We start from the raw sequence: 15,453 nt of genomic DNA, 5'->3' as shown, positions 1-15,453 counted from the left end.
TTGCTGTAAACTCTTCTGAATAATGCATGAGACTTGATTTAACGTCAAAGTTAATCCTGGCATTTGCCGCTGGAAAATAGTACTCTTAGGGTACATCAGATTGGGGGTAGGGGAGAGGAGACAGGAGCAGCGCTGAACTAAAATCTGTTAAGATAGTTGTGGCGGAATTCCAAGCAGCTTGATAGGAAGATGCTTTTTGCTGGTAAGAACCTTCCTTAATGAAGCACAATAACCAGCTGCTCCCATAACAGGCAGGAGGAAAGGGCAATGCCCCCTCAAGTCTGGCTTTGCGCTGACTGCACCAACTCAACAAGGTTCTGCTGTCTCCCTGACTAGAGACTGTGTATAAAAAACACAACTGTCATATTCACATATTTTTAAGAGTGACTATTGATGCTTTGCATCCACGAAGTACTTTTCTGAGTTCAAAGCACGTGTACCTTCACAACAGTCTTGCATTTGTTTATTGTGCCGCAACACATCCATTGGTGCACCACTTCTGGCCACAATACAGTATGTATTATTATTTTCATGATGCAGGTTGGGAGCTAAGGGTAGCAGACACGGCCTTGCCTGAGCTCTGCAAAGGCGTCTGTGGTTGAAATGAGGCTGCCTATCCACAAGCAGGACAGACTTCAGCTCTTGCAAAGAGACTTCCCCTGGTGTATCCTCACTTCCTTCTTCCATGCGTCTCCCCCCAACATGCTCTAGTGGGTTGGGGGACCCCCTGGAGCAGATTGGGGGGACATGTTGGAGTGCAAGGGGAAGCAGACATTCCACCGTGTGAGCAGAAATTGGCTCAGGTGTTGTTGGATATCACACATGGAGCTTAAATGCACTAGGGACTTTCTGCTACCCCAGAGTAATGCTGCTGCTTTGATTATGTTGAATTTAATTTATTCACATTTTGATCCTGATCTATTCCTTTGCTGTCTGCTACGTATTAATTCATGAAAGCTTTCTTAGTTAAGCAAACATGAATATTTTTTCATTATAGTCATTCTTAATTTATGAAAGGAATTGCTTTTTTATCTATTCAGAAGAAGTTTAACTGGAATGTTTGCTAGCTAGTTAATGTGGATATACATTTACGGAATGTATCTAATCAGCTGAGTATATTTATGTGTTGTTTTGCTGCATCTATATGTTGATTTGTTTTACTTTTTCCATGAGCTGCTTTGAGTATATTTATGGGAAAGCAGCAAATAAAGACACAAATATAATTAATAGCAAACAGGCACCTGATTCCTGCACTGCTTTGCTGAAATCAGAAGACCCTGCAGCAGATGTCTCCTATGCCAGCATTACTCAGGTTTTGAGCAATGAGTGCAAGCCATAGCATGGGCTTTTCACATTACCCAATAGCATGGGAAAGAATCACATTGCAAATTGCTTTTTCCACCTTACAAACATGAGCAATGGGCCCTAAATTACCCCTAAAGATGTAACATGCGAAGTGGCCCTGTATTTACAGCTGATGCAATAAAAGGATGAAGTTCATCTTAATCAGAAGTTCTACTTATTCCTGCTCCCACCTCCTACATGGGATCAAATTGGAACAATTCTCAAAGAACAAATCTAATGTCTTCTTGTAAAAGATTTAGAAATGGTAGGAAAATCCAATATATCACTGTAACTTTGCAAACACAAAACGCAAACCCTCACAAAGATTAATGTGTGGTCAAAGTATATCAATCAATTTTTTATTGCAGTCCAAAGACTCACCAATAGATTCCAGTACATAAAAAGACATAAAACATACTTACTACTTGGACATCAGATAAAACTAAGCTTCTTTCAGACCTTTAACTAATACAAAGTGCTCTCTGATCCTGTCCGCCTTAGAATGAAACTTGGCAACTGCCAAAGATACACTGGGAAACCTATCCTCTAATAGGTACCTAACATAAAATTGTGCAGGTCTTCCTGGAAGGTTTGCAATTAAAGAAATTACCTTTTGTTGTCGGACCTGCTTGTATAGTCTGCCGGACAGTAGAATATGCTGCATAGATTTAACTTCCTGAATTGTACAGGGGCATAATCTAGCAGAGTAAGGAAATACCCACAAATCTGCCTTGGAGCATTTTAGAAGGAAACACATTCAGTCTGGCCTCGGTAAAAAGTCTGCGGTAGTTGACCACTGTCAAGTTCTTTAGATATTCAGCTATGTGAAATGTCCCGACATACTGTAAGCTCACAGCTCTTGGTGAGCAGGATGAGTATGAACAGGTCTGCAGATCACCATAGGCAACGGCCCACAGTCTTTGCTTTAGTGATTTAAAGGCTATGTTGAAGCCCAAGTGTTCAAGAAGAAATGGGGACAGCCCAATTGAGGGAGATTTTTGGGCGTTGCACTTGGACCAGAAATTAACATACTCATTCTGAGCTAGATGTTGTAGTACTCCTGTCCCCAATATGAAAACACTGACTTTAAGCCAGTATCTGAAGGCTGCCCACCAGGCCCAGGTCAGTAGAGGGCATTCCCAAGTTTCCAATAAATGACTGAGGTAGGCAAATGTGGGGATCTGGAGGACAGCCCTCAAGAATTTAGCCTGGAGATCATCCAACTCAGATGTTAATCCTCCACTCCAGATATTAGAGGCATATAGTAATTCGGCAGCTGTCCTGAATATTTTGACGGCAGGTGGAATATACTGGCCTCCTTTAGTAAAGTGGCTGATTGACTAACTTGTGCTTTCTGGAGGGCTGCAGATCTATGGGTGATCCATGTCGTTATGTGATGGAATGTCAGCCCCAGGTATTGGAAGCTTCTAATCTGATTGAGGGCGTGCTCATCTAGTGACCATTTGCAGTGGGAAAGATTCTTTTCAAAAACCCAAATTTTAGATGTCCCAAAGGTAATTCTTAGGCCATTCTGTACACAATAAGGCATGAACCTCTTTAGTTGATAATTTAGACCTGGTCTGGAACATGAGAGAATGGCTGCGTTGTCAGCATACAATAATAATGGAGTCCTCCAGACCCCAAGTTTGGGCGGGTGGCCAAGTGGCTCTAGGTCATTTCTAAATATGGTAAACAATGAGGGTGCCAGGATACATTTATAATTATCTAGCGGCAGCTAAAATAGCAGTATGTACTTGTTGCTAGGCGCCAGTCAGTAGGCTGTCAGCCATCAGTTTCTGAGCCACATGATGAGAGATCAACTGAATTTAGATTTAGACCAAATCCATCTTTCTAGAGGAGGACTCATGTGACTCCCCTCTATCAGCCCAAGCCCATGAACCCTTGGAGGAGGGATTTCACATACAATAAACACTTACTATACAAAAATCCATATATACACAGTTTATACAGCATTGGATTCATAAATGTATAAAGTGTTCCTGAGAAAACATAGCAAAAAATATTACTTATTAAATTTATATAATGACCTTCATCCAACTATCACAGGTGGGCTACAGTATAAGTAATTTAAGACTGTTTGCAACTTAAATGCTTTAAAAGGCAGACATTACTAAAGGAATGAAATCTAAATCAACTGTTACACCTTGCTTCCTCAAAATTACTAATATTTTTTTGTACTGATAGCTTTGTAGATGTTACACAGTCATGTGTTTTGAAAAATTTAAGAGAAATTTGACTGGGAGCACAGCTCAGTGGAAAAGTGCCCTGTCTTGTATGTTAGTGGTCCCAGATCCAATCTCTGGCATCAACCAAGGGAACAGAGGTAGCAGATTTGGAAGGCACACACACCTGGCACCTGGAGTTGCCAGTAGGAATAAGCCTATTTTGTACAAGGCTTCTTCATGTGAAGCAATTCATTTCTGTATGCACTGAAAAGAGATTCAATGGCGCCTAGCGCAGAATAATGAGTGTCCTTCCTAGAGGTGCATCCCAGTACTGTATGTTTTCAAGGTAACTGCTCACCAGGTACACTTCGAGAACTGAAGATTGTGGGGTAGAAATCTATCAGTAACCCAATGAAAATATTTATCGGTACCAGAGTACTGAAAGAAGGAGTGCCTTTGGGTGACCAGATTAAATTCAGGCCGAAGACGCAAGCCAGGTTGGAACCAGTCATTTTGTTGAAAATGCTTTCCTGTGACACCTGGAAAGAGGCAACACATGCAGATCATTAAGCACAAAACACACAGAGGACCAAACTGCTAACTATTCAAAACTGGAGGCACAGCTGCCTCCACTTTAAAGATTTCATTCTACACTCTGCATCCCTGCCAAGAAGTCTGCCCAGCCTCTGAACTGGCTTGCAATAAAATAAGATAAACAATTGATGCAGCATTTGTTTACTAGCAGGTACAGTGGAACAGGTATACATAACTCTAACAGTTATCTGATTCCAACTCTGAACAGCAAAGTAGAGATGGAGTTAGGGGAGTTTGACCGGTTTGCCTGCCCATGAGGGTTCTCAAGAGACGAAGAGGCATGTGGTGTTATGTGAGACACCAGGGGAAGGTTCTTTCAGAAGCATCAAGCTGCCTCATCCCTTCCCCTCCTTGGGGGCCAGGGATGGGGGCCAGAGCCAGGCCCTCAGCTTTCTCCTATCCCAGGGGTTCTCAAAGTGGGGGTCCATGGACCACGAGTGGCCTGCTAGCTTTATTCAGGTAGTCTGCAGTGGCGATTCCCAGGGATGGGAGTCCCTGGGATAACTCAGTCAGTAGAGTTTAAGATTCTTAATCTCAGGGTCATGGGCTGAGCAAGAGGACTAGATGACTTTCGTGGTAGCTTTCAACTCTCCCATTCCATGCTTCTATGCTGGTTATACTTTTATGTTGTCTGTTAAAATTTTAGTAAGTTGTCGTGGTAGTGGATGTTTACTTTTCAGTGTGCCTGCCAATAAATATATTCATTACAAGCCAGATGTGCTTGTACTGATCTCATTTGTAGCCATGCTCACAGAGGTAAGAATGAGATTTATTAGTAGGCTCTAGGACTTGTGGGATGAGAGTTGTCTTTGGAGCAAGAGACACTCCTAAGTAGGCAAAATCCTTTTCTGAACTGAGACAGTGTCCAATGTTTCCATCATATATATCAGGAACATTCTGCACTTATCACCTGAGTCCACTGCAGGGGACTTGCAGCTTTTCATTTCAAACAGCTGTGCAAGAGAGGCTCCCTGTCTCTCAAGCCTTCCCACATGAGCACCTTCACAGCGTCCCTTTTGCCTGCCTCAGACTTCCCCAAGAGCCCTGCTTAAGCAATAATGCCCCCGGTGCTGGTGTGGTGGCGTCCATACCCATCCTTTGGCTTGAAATGTCTAACTTTATTGACCACCAATGTTGCTGCCACAAGCTGAACTGCACAAAGCTGCCTGATGTTTATGTCAACTGAAAATCTTCAGCTGCCCTCCCAGGATGTTCACACTACCTTGACCTTTCCAATGTAAAGTGTTCCCTCAGACAGTGAAGATGAAAAAACAAGGATCAGCAAAAACTGCAGATCTGAGCACCAAAATCAACTCAAGTCTGCACTTTACATAATAAGGGACACTCAAAAATAATTCTATGTTCTGTTATCCAATTACCAGAGACATCACAGAGTACTTTTGCACACCTCATTAACACCTTGAGCGTTGAGAAGTGTGTTGAAACGGCATGTCTATTACTGGAACAAAAAGTCACTTAGATCCATAATGCTGAGGAGAGATATTTGTAGCTAAAATAATAGCAAATGAGGTGAGGATTTTCATAATAGCTTCTGGAGATTATATTAAGCAATGACAGATGAAGGTATCTGATGCATTCTGTAGTACTGTGTAAGCAGAAGTGGCTCTATTATAAGGGAAACTGAGGCAGAATGAAAGAATCACCTTGCTGCATCACAGGGGCCACTTAGTCTAGTTTTATATATGTTTTATATATGTTGTGAGCCACCCAGAGTGGCTGGGGAAACCCAGCCAGATGGGCAAGGTATAAATAATAAAATTATTATTAGTAGTAACCCATCTGCAACATGGTCCAGGCACTTCTGCTTTTTAAAAAGGTGCAGCCTCTCTGGGCTCAACAAAAGCAGAGGCCATTACAGAATTAGGGCTGGCGTTCAATGTGATGAAGGAACTGTGAATGCCAGCGAGACAACTGCCTTAGGAGGCAGGTTTCAGTTATCATTACAGGCAACAGAGTGAGTGATGGATATTTTTGATCCATGGGCCACCAATAAGTTTTCCAAGCTCTCACTTGGAATGAATGGTGGCTCTTTTCAGTGAGGCCTGAGCATTAGAGATTCCAGATGGACTGTTCTCCAGCTTATTAGCCTCCCCCCAATAACAACAGAGAGACAAACCCCGCAAAGCAATGTTAATATTATATCACATGCAGCTGAATAAATGTGTATGGAAATGGTGTGCATGCTCTGGGCAACTGTGACGAACTGGAGCTTCACAGCCACGTGTATTTGCAGCAAAACTGTCCCTTGCTATGATCAACATGTGGATGTCATTCTTTTTTGAATGTGAAAAGACTTCCCACGCTGGAAAAAGTGGTCAGAGTGCAGCAGATTTAAAAGATAAGCACACATACTTCAATAGGTGCCACTGGAAACTGGATGGTTGCAGGTCTCCAGACTGCTGTTGTTTTGTTATTTGGCTAAATGTGGCTTTGAAGCTGGATTAAATGCACGTTATAGTGGTCACAAGGAGGTTGCTGAAAATGATAGTCGCACAGTGAGTTAGTTCTCCATCCACCACTAGCCAGGGACTTGCTGTGCAGTTGGCCACTGTCCCATGGGAAGACAGCACACCCCTTTTGCCACCTGAAGCTTAGGTTTTAGGAGGAAATATCTTGCCACAGAGAGACTTTTCCTTGTGGCATCCTTGCAGCAACTTTAACATGCATTCCAGATCTCAGTCCAGATCTTCTGAACGTACTTAACAGTAGAGAATAAGTAAAGGCGAGGCAAGGTACACCTGGCCATACTTTGCATTGTATAATTTAGGCTGAGGCATCCTTTGACAGACTTTATAGTTTTGTTTTCACAGTGGAAAAAAGTATTATTTATGTTCACACGTTTAAGGATCTAGCCTACAAATCAAGGGAAAGCTTTAAGAAGTAAACAAGAGAGGCTTGTAAATGCTTCTTTTAAGCGGTTCAGTGGATTATTTGATTTTATTTGGATTTACATGGCACTATGGGTTATTTATGAAAGGGGTTTATACTAAAGTTATCATTGGGGTCATTAGTCTGCTCTGACTTTTATTATTACTGGAGACAGCAGCAGTTTGTAACTGCTGTTTTGGCAATTAATGTTTCACAGCCTCCTTGCAATTTTTAGAATTAAAACCAGTTGTTACACAACAGCTTCAGAATTAAACAGCAGCAATCATGAGGATTTAATTCCTACTCACCATATGGAGAAAGCATATAAGAAACTTCAGAACAGCATAATTTTGCTCAGGAAGTCCATGTACAATTTCTCTGCAGTTCATCACCCGTAAGCTACTTTCTACACCTGCAAGAACACAGAATTTATTATAACTAATGTTGATAAAGAGTCAAAGAGGTGCATTGCCAGAGAGGAACAGTATGTCTTTGTTTGATCCCAAATGATCTTACCTGTCAAGGCTTTTGTCTGGTACAGGCTAATAAAGGAGGACAAAATGCACTTGCAGTTCCAGTTTACACCCTCTAATGAAACTGCCTGGGAACCCTTTGTCCAAACCCAAATCTCTTCCATATCCAAATTCAATCTAAACAAGACTGCACCACTTCTCCATTAGCTAGTGGGAACCTGAGTTCTAATGTGATCTTACCAAAACACACACAAACACAAGCTGCAACCCAGCACACCCCTCACCCTACTTCTCCACACAATGCAGAAGACTCAGAGGTTCACTTCATGCCAAGAAAGACAAATGACATTCTTTCCTCTAATCAGTTGGCAGATGCAGGGCACTTGGCACCAAGGAGGGATCAGCTTCTAATTTTGCACCACCCTTTGCAGACACTTTGAAACAGCAGGGATAGGGTTTGGTAATCTTTTGTAATATGGCACCCTTTGTGAGGCCAAAATTTGGTGTCCCCAAATGTCTCTTCTCCATTTTGTGCCCCCTTGGCTTGGTGCCCTGAGCAGGAAAAGCATTTGCACTGCTCTAAATCCAGCACTGGAAACAGCAAAATATTCTTGCTTCTTCTCAGTGTCTGCACAGTCCCGTGTGAAATGGTTGACTCCTTCCCTGTATCAAGTTCCACAACACTTGAGGGAGGATCAGGGCTGACTATAAGGCCCAACCAAAATATGTGAACCCCTGCAATGGGAACTTTGATTCCACTTGTAGGCCTGCAAAGTCTTGAAAATTCTAGGGGTCTGTAAAAGAAAAGCATGTGTCTAACTCTCATGGTTCATGCAGACAGATGTGAATACAGTGGTGCTCCGCAAGACGAACGCCTCGCAAGATGAAAAACCCACTAGACGAATGGGTTTTCCGTTTTGGAGGCGCTTCGCAAAACGAATTTCCCTATGGGGTTGCTTCACAAGACGAAAAAATCTTGCGTCCCCCGGCGGTTTTTTTTTTGCTTTTTTGCCCTTTTCCTAAGCCGCTAATCAGCTGTTCCGCTGATAAGCCGCTTAACAGCTGATCGCTGGAAGCCGCTTGACAGCTCTAGCACTAATCCACTAAGCTGTCAATCGTCTTGCTTCGCAAGACGAAAAAACCGCTAGACGAAGAGAATCACGGAACGGATTCTTTTCGTCTAGCGAGGCACCACTGTACTGCAACGCATGTCAACTCTTCCACAGAAATCCATGGGACTTGCAAGTGCTCAGTTCTGGCAGTGTTTTTTGGACGGCAGAAATCACAGATAAATCAGAACCACATTATTTATTATTATTATTTTTTATTATTATTACTACAGTGGTACCTTGGGTTACATACGTTTCAGGTTACATACGCTTCAGGTTACAGACTCCGCTAACCCAGAAATAGTGCTTCAGGTTAAGAACTTTGCTTCAGGATGAGAACAGAAATCATGCTCCGGCGGCATGGGAGCAGCATGAGGCCCCATTAGCTAAAGTGGTGCGTAAGGTTAAGAACAGTTTCAGGTTAAGTACGGACCTCCGGAACGAATTAAGTACGTAACCCGAGGTACCACTGTATTATTTATTATTATTATTATTATTATTATTATTATTATTATTATTATTATTTACTCACTAGTAATTCCAATGATTTGATCATAGGGTTCAAAGGTCAGTAAAGGCTCTGGGAGTTCCCTGAGTAAAGTCTTAAGTATGACAGCAGGAATATGGATATCTCCATAATCATCGAAATTAACAGATTTTCCTATGTTAAAAAAAAAAGCCAAATTAGCAATATAGTTTTACAACCTGTTTACGGCCTGTAGGCAGACCAACACTGCATTATGAAGATGTCTGCAAACATAACATGAAGGCTGGCAACATTAACCCTGCACGGTGGGAATTTATTGCAGAGGATCACAGCCCCTGAAGACAGTCAGGTGTGACCAGATGAAGAATGGTCGCTGGGAGGAATGCAGAGAGAAGAAACCAGCTGCAATAAAACATGTCTCTCCTGTATTGGTCTCTATGGCCACAATAGGCGCTGTAACTCCCCAACCAATTGATTTCATCCCTTTCATGACATCAGGTAATTATTCAGTGTTCAAAACATTTCAAATGCCTACTGTTATTTCACAGGTTGTTGCTGCCTATCTTAATGTTAGGATGACATATTGCCCTTACTTCAACCAGTAGATTTGTCAGCTATAGCCTGGACCCACAGAACAACTCTTCCCAATTCTCAAAGAGTCTTTCGATTTGTGTTTATGCAAAAGCAGCCCTCATGCACTTAAGAAACATAGAGGACCTTCAAATGGGTTTGTGATATGGAATGTAACTTTGCCATTCAAAGGCGGAGTGAGTCAAGATAAAGAACTGCCTTATAGTCAGACAACTGATTCATCCAGAACAGTACTGTCTACTCCAGGGCTAGCCAGCATCTTGTTGGGCTACAACTGCCATCATCCCTGATCATTGGCCATGCTCACTGTTGCAGTCAAACATTTTGAATCAGCTAGTCTGTGAAGTAAGGGATCCTCTTAAGTGACGATTCTAGGGACCGAGCCTGGGACTTCATGGATGCAAATCTTGTGCCCTAGCAAGAGGCTGCCTAAATCCAACTGAGTACACTCATTGTAATTCTTTTGAACTTGGCTAAAAGTTTCAGTTGATTAACTAGCATGGACCAATTTCAATGGGTAAGGCTAAAAATTAAGATCCTGCTAGTTTATCTATTAATTGTTTATTATTATGGTTCTGGTAGGTTAGCGTAATAGCGAATGGGAAAAATAATTAAGGGTAGCCTTTACTCATAACAATGAGCTATAATTTATCATTAATTTATCATTTACTATACAAACACAATCTCAAATTTCTTTCAATTTCCCCAAAGGAATCCATATCTGGTAATATGCACATCTATTTAAATGTCATCAATTAAAAGGCAGATGATTAATCAACTACTCACTGAAGACAGCCTTACACAACATGACATTTCAGGTTACAAATCAGCTTATCATTAACCAATAGAGTAATAAGGAATCCATGCTCACCAAAATAAACAATATTTTAAAAATCATTATTATCTTTTGATTACAGCAGATGAAAACTTACCCTGATTATAAAGTTTCTGAATCTCCTTAATACTTTGTATGCTAGCTGACCGTCTAAACAGTCCTTCTGCTTTGAGTCCTGTAAGGAGGTGGGGAAGCATTAATAGGATTCCTCATAAAATTGCTGTTCACAAACATCTTTGTGCTGGTTCGGATCTCTAAGTCTCCAGTGCAAAGAGAAAGGGATGTCTGACTAAGTATGCTCACAAACACAGGCGCTGCACCCTGGTGGTGGTTCACGTGAGTACAGGAGTGTATTTTTCAGTTGCTCTGCTTAGGTACACACTGCTGTCAGGAAGGGTCAGGTTTATTTATTATGACCTGGTTTTTTGGATATGTACCCTCACAAGAAAGTTTGCAACATCATCACATAGCAACTATGCCCTAAAATTCTGAATTCTAACAGTTAAAATGATGTTAAAGGATGGCAGCAAGAGATAAAACATTTGTTAAAACACAGCATCATAAAATTACTCAACTGGATGAAAGAACTCTTTAAAGCTTTCCTAAAGGCCAAATATACAGTATCAAACCCATTTCCGGTGTGGTGGCGGCTGGTCACGGAAAAGGCACCATCCCTGGTACTCACTAATATGACAGGTCTCAATGGTGGACTACAAAGCAACGTCTCAGATGCTAATATTAAGGCAGGGTCATAAGGGTGAAGATGGTCCTTCAGAGAGGCTGCCCCAAACTTTAGGGTATTCATAGGATAATGCCAGTACCTTAAAATGAACCTGCAAGTGGGTCAGATTTAGCCGGGGAATTGTTGAATCGGCATGCCATGCGATGCCCACCAAAGCCTCACTTACCTGGGTTGTGCAACTGCAACTTCCAGGTTCCAGTGAGATCCACTGGCACCATCTCTGCGGGGCCGTGGGTGCCAAGAAACCCACAAAATTTTCAATGAGGGGGCCAGGCCTCCTCAATATTTCTCAGCTACGTGGGCTCCAGTAGGCCCTGTCCTGGCTGCACCAGGCTCCCTCTACTGTAAGGAGGGCAGCCGTAGCAGGCCCCTCTGGGCCTTTCGGAGAGTTCGCCAGGGCTCCTCCCAGTGTGTGACATCATGTGCAGCGTGTGTGACTTTGTGCGCACCAGGCACCCACAATATTGGGTGGAACCCGGCGCTCCTGGCAAGATCACACAGAGGCTTGTTTGATTGGGTGGGGCTGAAGTCTCGCCACAACCCAGAAGCTGTCATAGCTGTTTCTCCTCACTTCTGTGGTAGTGGCAGCAGTGGGCATGCCTGCGTAGGCACCCCTTCAATGTTGCAGTCTGATACAGCTGCCTCAGTCTGCTTCATGGATGGGATGGCCCTGACTGGGAGTTGTCTCCACGTAGTTGGCTCACTGGGCTACTCTAAATGGGCATCTGAGTTGACCCATAAATACAAGAGCATTTCCATTGGTCCTTAAAAGATTGTGAACTGATTATGATGAGCATGAGAAGATTCAGTTGCATGAAGAAGCCACTCACACAATCCATCTATTCATGTGAGCTGTGCAGCACTGGAACCATGAGCTTAGCAACATTGCAGCTCCACCATGCATCTTTTAAAAAGTAGAAATGGGAAGTGATTTTGTCACCAACACACAGCTTGTGTTGTTGTTGTTGTTGTTGTTGTTGTTGTTGTTGTTGTTGTTGTTGTTGTTGTTGTACAAATGAGTTCTCTTTCAGATTTCCTTGCTCGGGTCCAAGCTTTCTTCTTTCCCAGCTATCTGGAAAAAGTGGCCTTATTCTTTTTCCTGTCCCAAATGACAACTTTCATTCTCATTCTCCCAATTTTGTTGTGGGCAGAATAGTTTGCCCTTATCTTCTACAGCCTAGACAAGTTTCACTTGGGATAGATTTTCAAGCAGTCAGTTCTTTGGTTCACGAGAGTTTATTTAACAGTTAATGCTCTTGTCTGTTGAAGATCTCCTTGTGTAAAGTGCTGCATAATAAATGTTTCCTTTTAGCAGGCTGGGTTTTTGTTTTGTTTTTCCCGGTATGCTTTAGTTTAAAGTGACTTGCAGCAAGCCTTAATTGAAGACATTAATCTGAATTACAGACAGCAGCTGTGCTTGTCTGGAACGGTTGTTTGAGACTCACATCTTTCTTACTTTAGCAGTGCCATAGCACCAAACCTTTGCCGAGTAGCCTTCCTGCCAGTCTTGAGGACAGAGCAACATTTAACTACAGCATAGAAATATGAAATAATGGTCTGACCTATTATTCATATCAGAGATCGCATTAATCAGGCAGCCTGAGATATGAGTGGATATCCCTTGGTCTTTTTGGAAGATAAATATACAAAATGGTTGATTGGTTATCTGAACACGAGTTTTTCTGGGTGTGGATTTCAGAGGTCTGTGTTCAAATTCCTGGCTAGAGATACAGAATAGCCTTGGGTAGTTCAGTCTTCTGCCTTAGCATTATATGTATTCCAACAAACCCAAGGTAGCTGAAACTATCAACAGAACTGTATGGAACAACCTTACATTTACAGAGCAAAATATTATCTTGAATATTCCAGCACATGGAACCTTACAAAAGGACAATACGAGTGGACTCTCTGTGCAATTACCACAGCAAAAAGACTGATACTGATGAATTGGAAAAATAAAAATGCAGCTCCCTTCTATGATTGGATTGAAGACTTACACAAACTCACAACATTTGAACAACGTGTATATAAACACAGACTTGCCATGGACAAATTCAATGATATTTTGAATCCATTCTTACAAATATTGTAATAGCTTAAGATCTGGTGAGGCACAATAACAACTTTGTAAAGTATACAGTTTTGGGTTCCCCCTTTATTTTCCCTCTTCCTCCTCCTCCTCCTCCTCCTCCTCCTCCGGGTGCTATTTCTTTTTGTCTCATCATGTTTCGTGCACATATAATTATGTACTTTTTGAACTTTCACTAAAGAAGTCTGGGGGAAAACAAAACAAAAAACCCCACAAACACACCCAAACATTGAAATCCTGTTGAGCTCAGTGTGATTTATTCTCAACTGCATGTTCTAGTTCCAGCTCTGGATACGGACAGAATACTGGCATAAGTTCTCACACATTCAAAGATAATAAGGAATTTTCAAAATGTACATTTAAGAATGTAATTTCAAATGCTTACCTCCCCCCCCCAATCCTTGACACAGGAAAGGAAAATAAATATTTACGTATATGCAATCCAAATCCAGCCTGCCCTAAGACTGGACTTGGATGAGAGTGGATTGAATCTCCCCTCTAGCCAAAAGCTCACTGGGTGACCTCTCTGGTTGGCTTTCTTTCTCTCTCTCTCTCTCTCCCTCTCTCTCTCTCTCTCTCTCTCTCTCTGCCTAGCCTACTTAAAAGGAGTGATGTGAGAATAAAATAAGCCCATGTTTACCACTATGATTAAGTATCTGAAACATAATGAAAGCAATCTAATACCTGCTTCACATTTGCTGCTTTTCTGTATGTCAGTTTAACCCACATTCAAAGGTGAAATACAAATACAGTACACAGTATACACAGTGGTTCTGAGTTGTATCTATAACAGGACTTTGCTGGCTGAGCAGCTAACAAATGCACCAAATAAAGAAATACACCACCACTGTGGATGTCTGAAAACAAGCAAATGACATTTGCATGTTGACAACCCCAGATGAAATTTGTGACGGTCCAAATACTTAAAGGATGCACCAGTGAACACTGACAGCCACATAAGCTTTTGAGGGCTGTCCCAACAAATGAAGACAAACACCAGGGAATGCTAACGTTCACAAAATTTGCCCGAGATTGCCAATTTTCAGGTATGAATGTTGATATTTGCCACATTTTGGATACTCAAAGCATTGAGTGGTAAGGCAGCTTCCCCCTACACCCTTGGCGGGGGGGAGGGAGGGTAACCGCTGAGCTGAGTGATGCCCTGGGATTTCATCTTGATAGCAAAGGGATGGAAGGATTCCGTGAGATTGGCAGAAGGTTGACTGAAACTGCTGATATGCTGGAGGCAGGGTTTTCAGAAGTATGAAAGGGTAGCAGAGAAAGAATGACAGTGTTGGCTCTGAGAAGGAAGGCTCAAGGAGGATACAAGCACCTTTCTAAATAACCAGCGGTGGTCAGTGGGTGTAGTAGTCCCTGCTCCTTTCTAAGACAAATTTTGTGGCTTGGATGCAAGGGCCAAGAGAAGAGTGAAAGCAAGGGTGTGCTACTTAATAGCACATGAGCAGAAACTAACGACTTGGGAATGGCTCCTGTGTTTAATCAGCAATCTGCACATGAAAAACACATATACAGTGGTACCTCGGGTTACATACGCTTCAGGTTACAGACGCTTCAGGTTACAGACTCTGCTAACCCAGAAACAGTACCTTGGGTTAAGAACTTTGCTTCAGGATGAGAACAGAAATTGTCCGGTGGCGGCACAGCGGCAGCGGGAGGCCCCATTAGGTAAAGTGGTGCTTCAGGTTAAGAACAGTTTCAGGTTAAGGACGGACCTCCGGAACGAATTAAGTTCTTAACCCGAGGTACCACTGTACATATTTTACAATACTGCATTAACAGAGTAGTCAGGAATCACAGTCCTAAGTCCAACTGACAGGTATGTGTATGTAACTCTTTTATTTAAAAGCATATGCAAAGGGAAGGGAAGGGAGAGTTGGCTACAGACATTTCTATTTTGGAAGCAGAGTTCCTCATTGATTCTTACGGGAAGTTCTACTTAATAATCAATGGAACAATTTAGCCCAGGATGTAAAGATAGCTTCACTTGCCATTTCCTGACCTTATAAGCAAAAAGTCACTAGTGCATGGTGTGTGGGTAATGGTGTTGTATAAATATTCAGACCACTGTAAATATAGGACCTTTATTCAAGGAA

At 42.2% G+C, this 15,453-nt stretch overlaps 1 protein-coding gene across 2 annotated transcripts in view; it reads right to left on the bottom strand.

The window, feature by feature from the left end:
* Positions 1 to 1,676: 1,676 nt before the first annotated feature.
* Positions 1,677 to 15,453, bottom strand: part of LOC309370239 (rho GTPase-activating protein 8-like) — a 39,418-nt gene continuing 25,641 nt past the window's right edge. Inside the window, exons 10-13 of one of the 2 annotated variants that reach the window (XM_081911809.1) lie at positions 10,606 to 10,683; positions 9,128 to 9,256; positions 7,322 to 7,425; positions 1,677 to 4,069 (exon numbers count right to left, since the gene is read on the bottom strand). In XM_081911809.1, the coding sequence (XP_081767935.1) occupies positions 3,872 to 4,069; positions 7,322 to 7,425; positions 9,128 to 9,256; positions 10,606 to 10,683 (509 nt within the window). In that variant the 3' untranslated portion in view covers positions 1,677 to 3,871. The remainder of the gene's footprint in view (positions 4,070 to 7,321; positions 7,426 to 9,127; positions 9,257 to 10,605; positions 10,684 to 15,453) is intronic. The other variant, XM_081911810.1, reaches the window with a different exon arrangement.

The sequence above is a fragment of the Podarcis melisellensis genome (assembly GCF_964234715.1).
Source record: "Podarcis melisellensis genome assembly, chromosome: 5".
In the NCBI taxonomy this organism is placed as follows: domain Eukaryota; kingdom Metazoa; phylum Chordata; class Lepidosauria; order Squamata; family Lacertidae; genus Podarcis; species Podarcis melisellensis.
The sequence above is the reverse complement of the archived record's forward strand: the minus strand, read 5'-3'. Positions and strand labels throughout refer to the sequence as shown.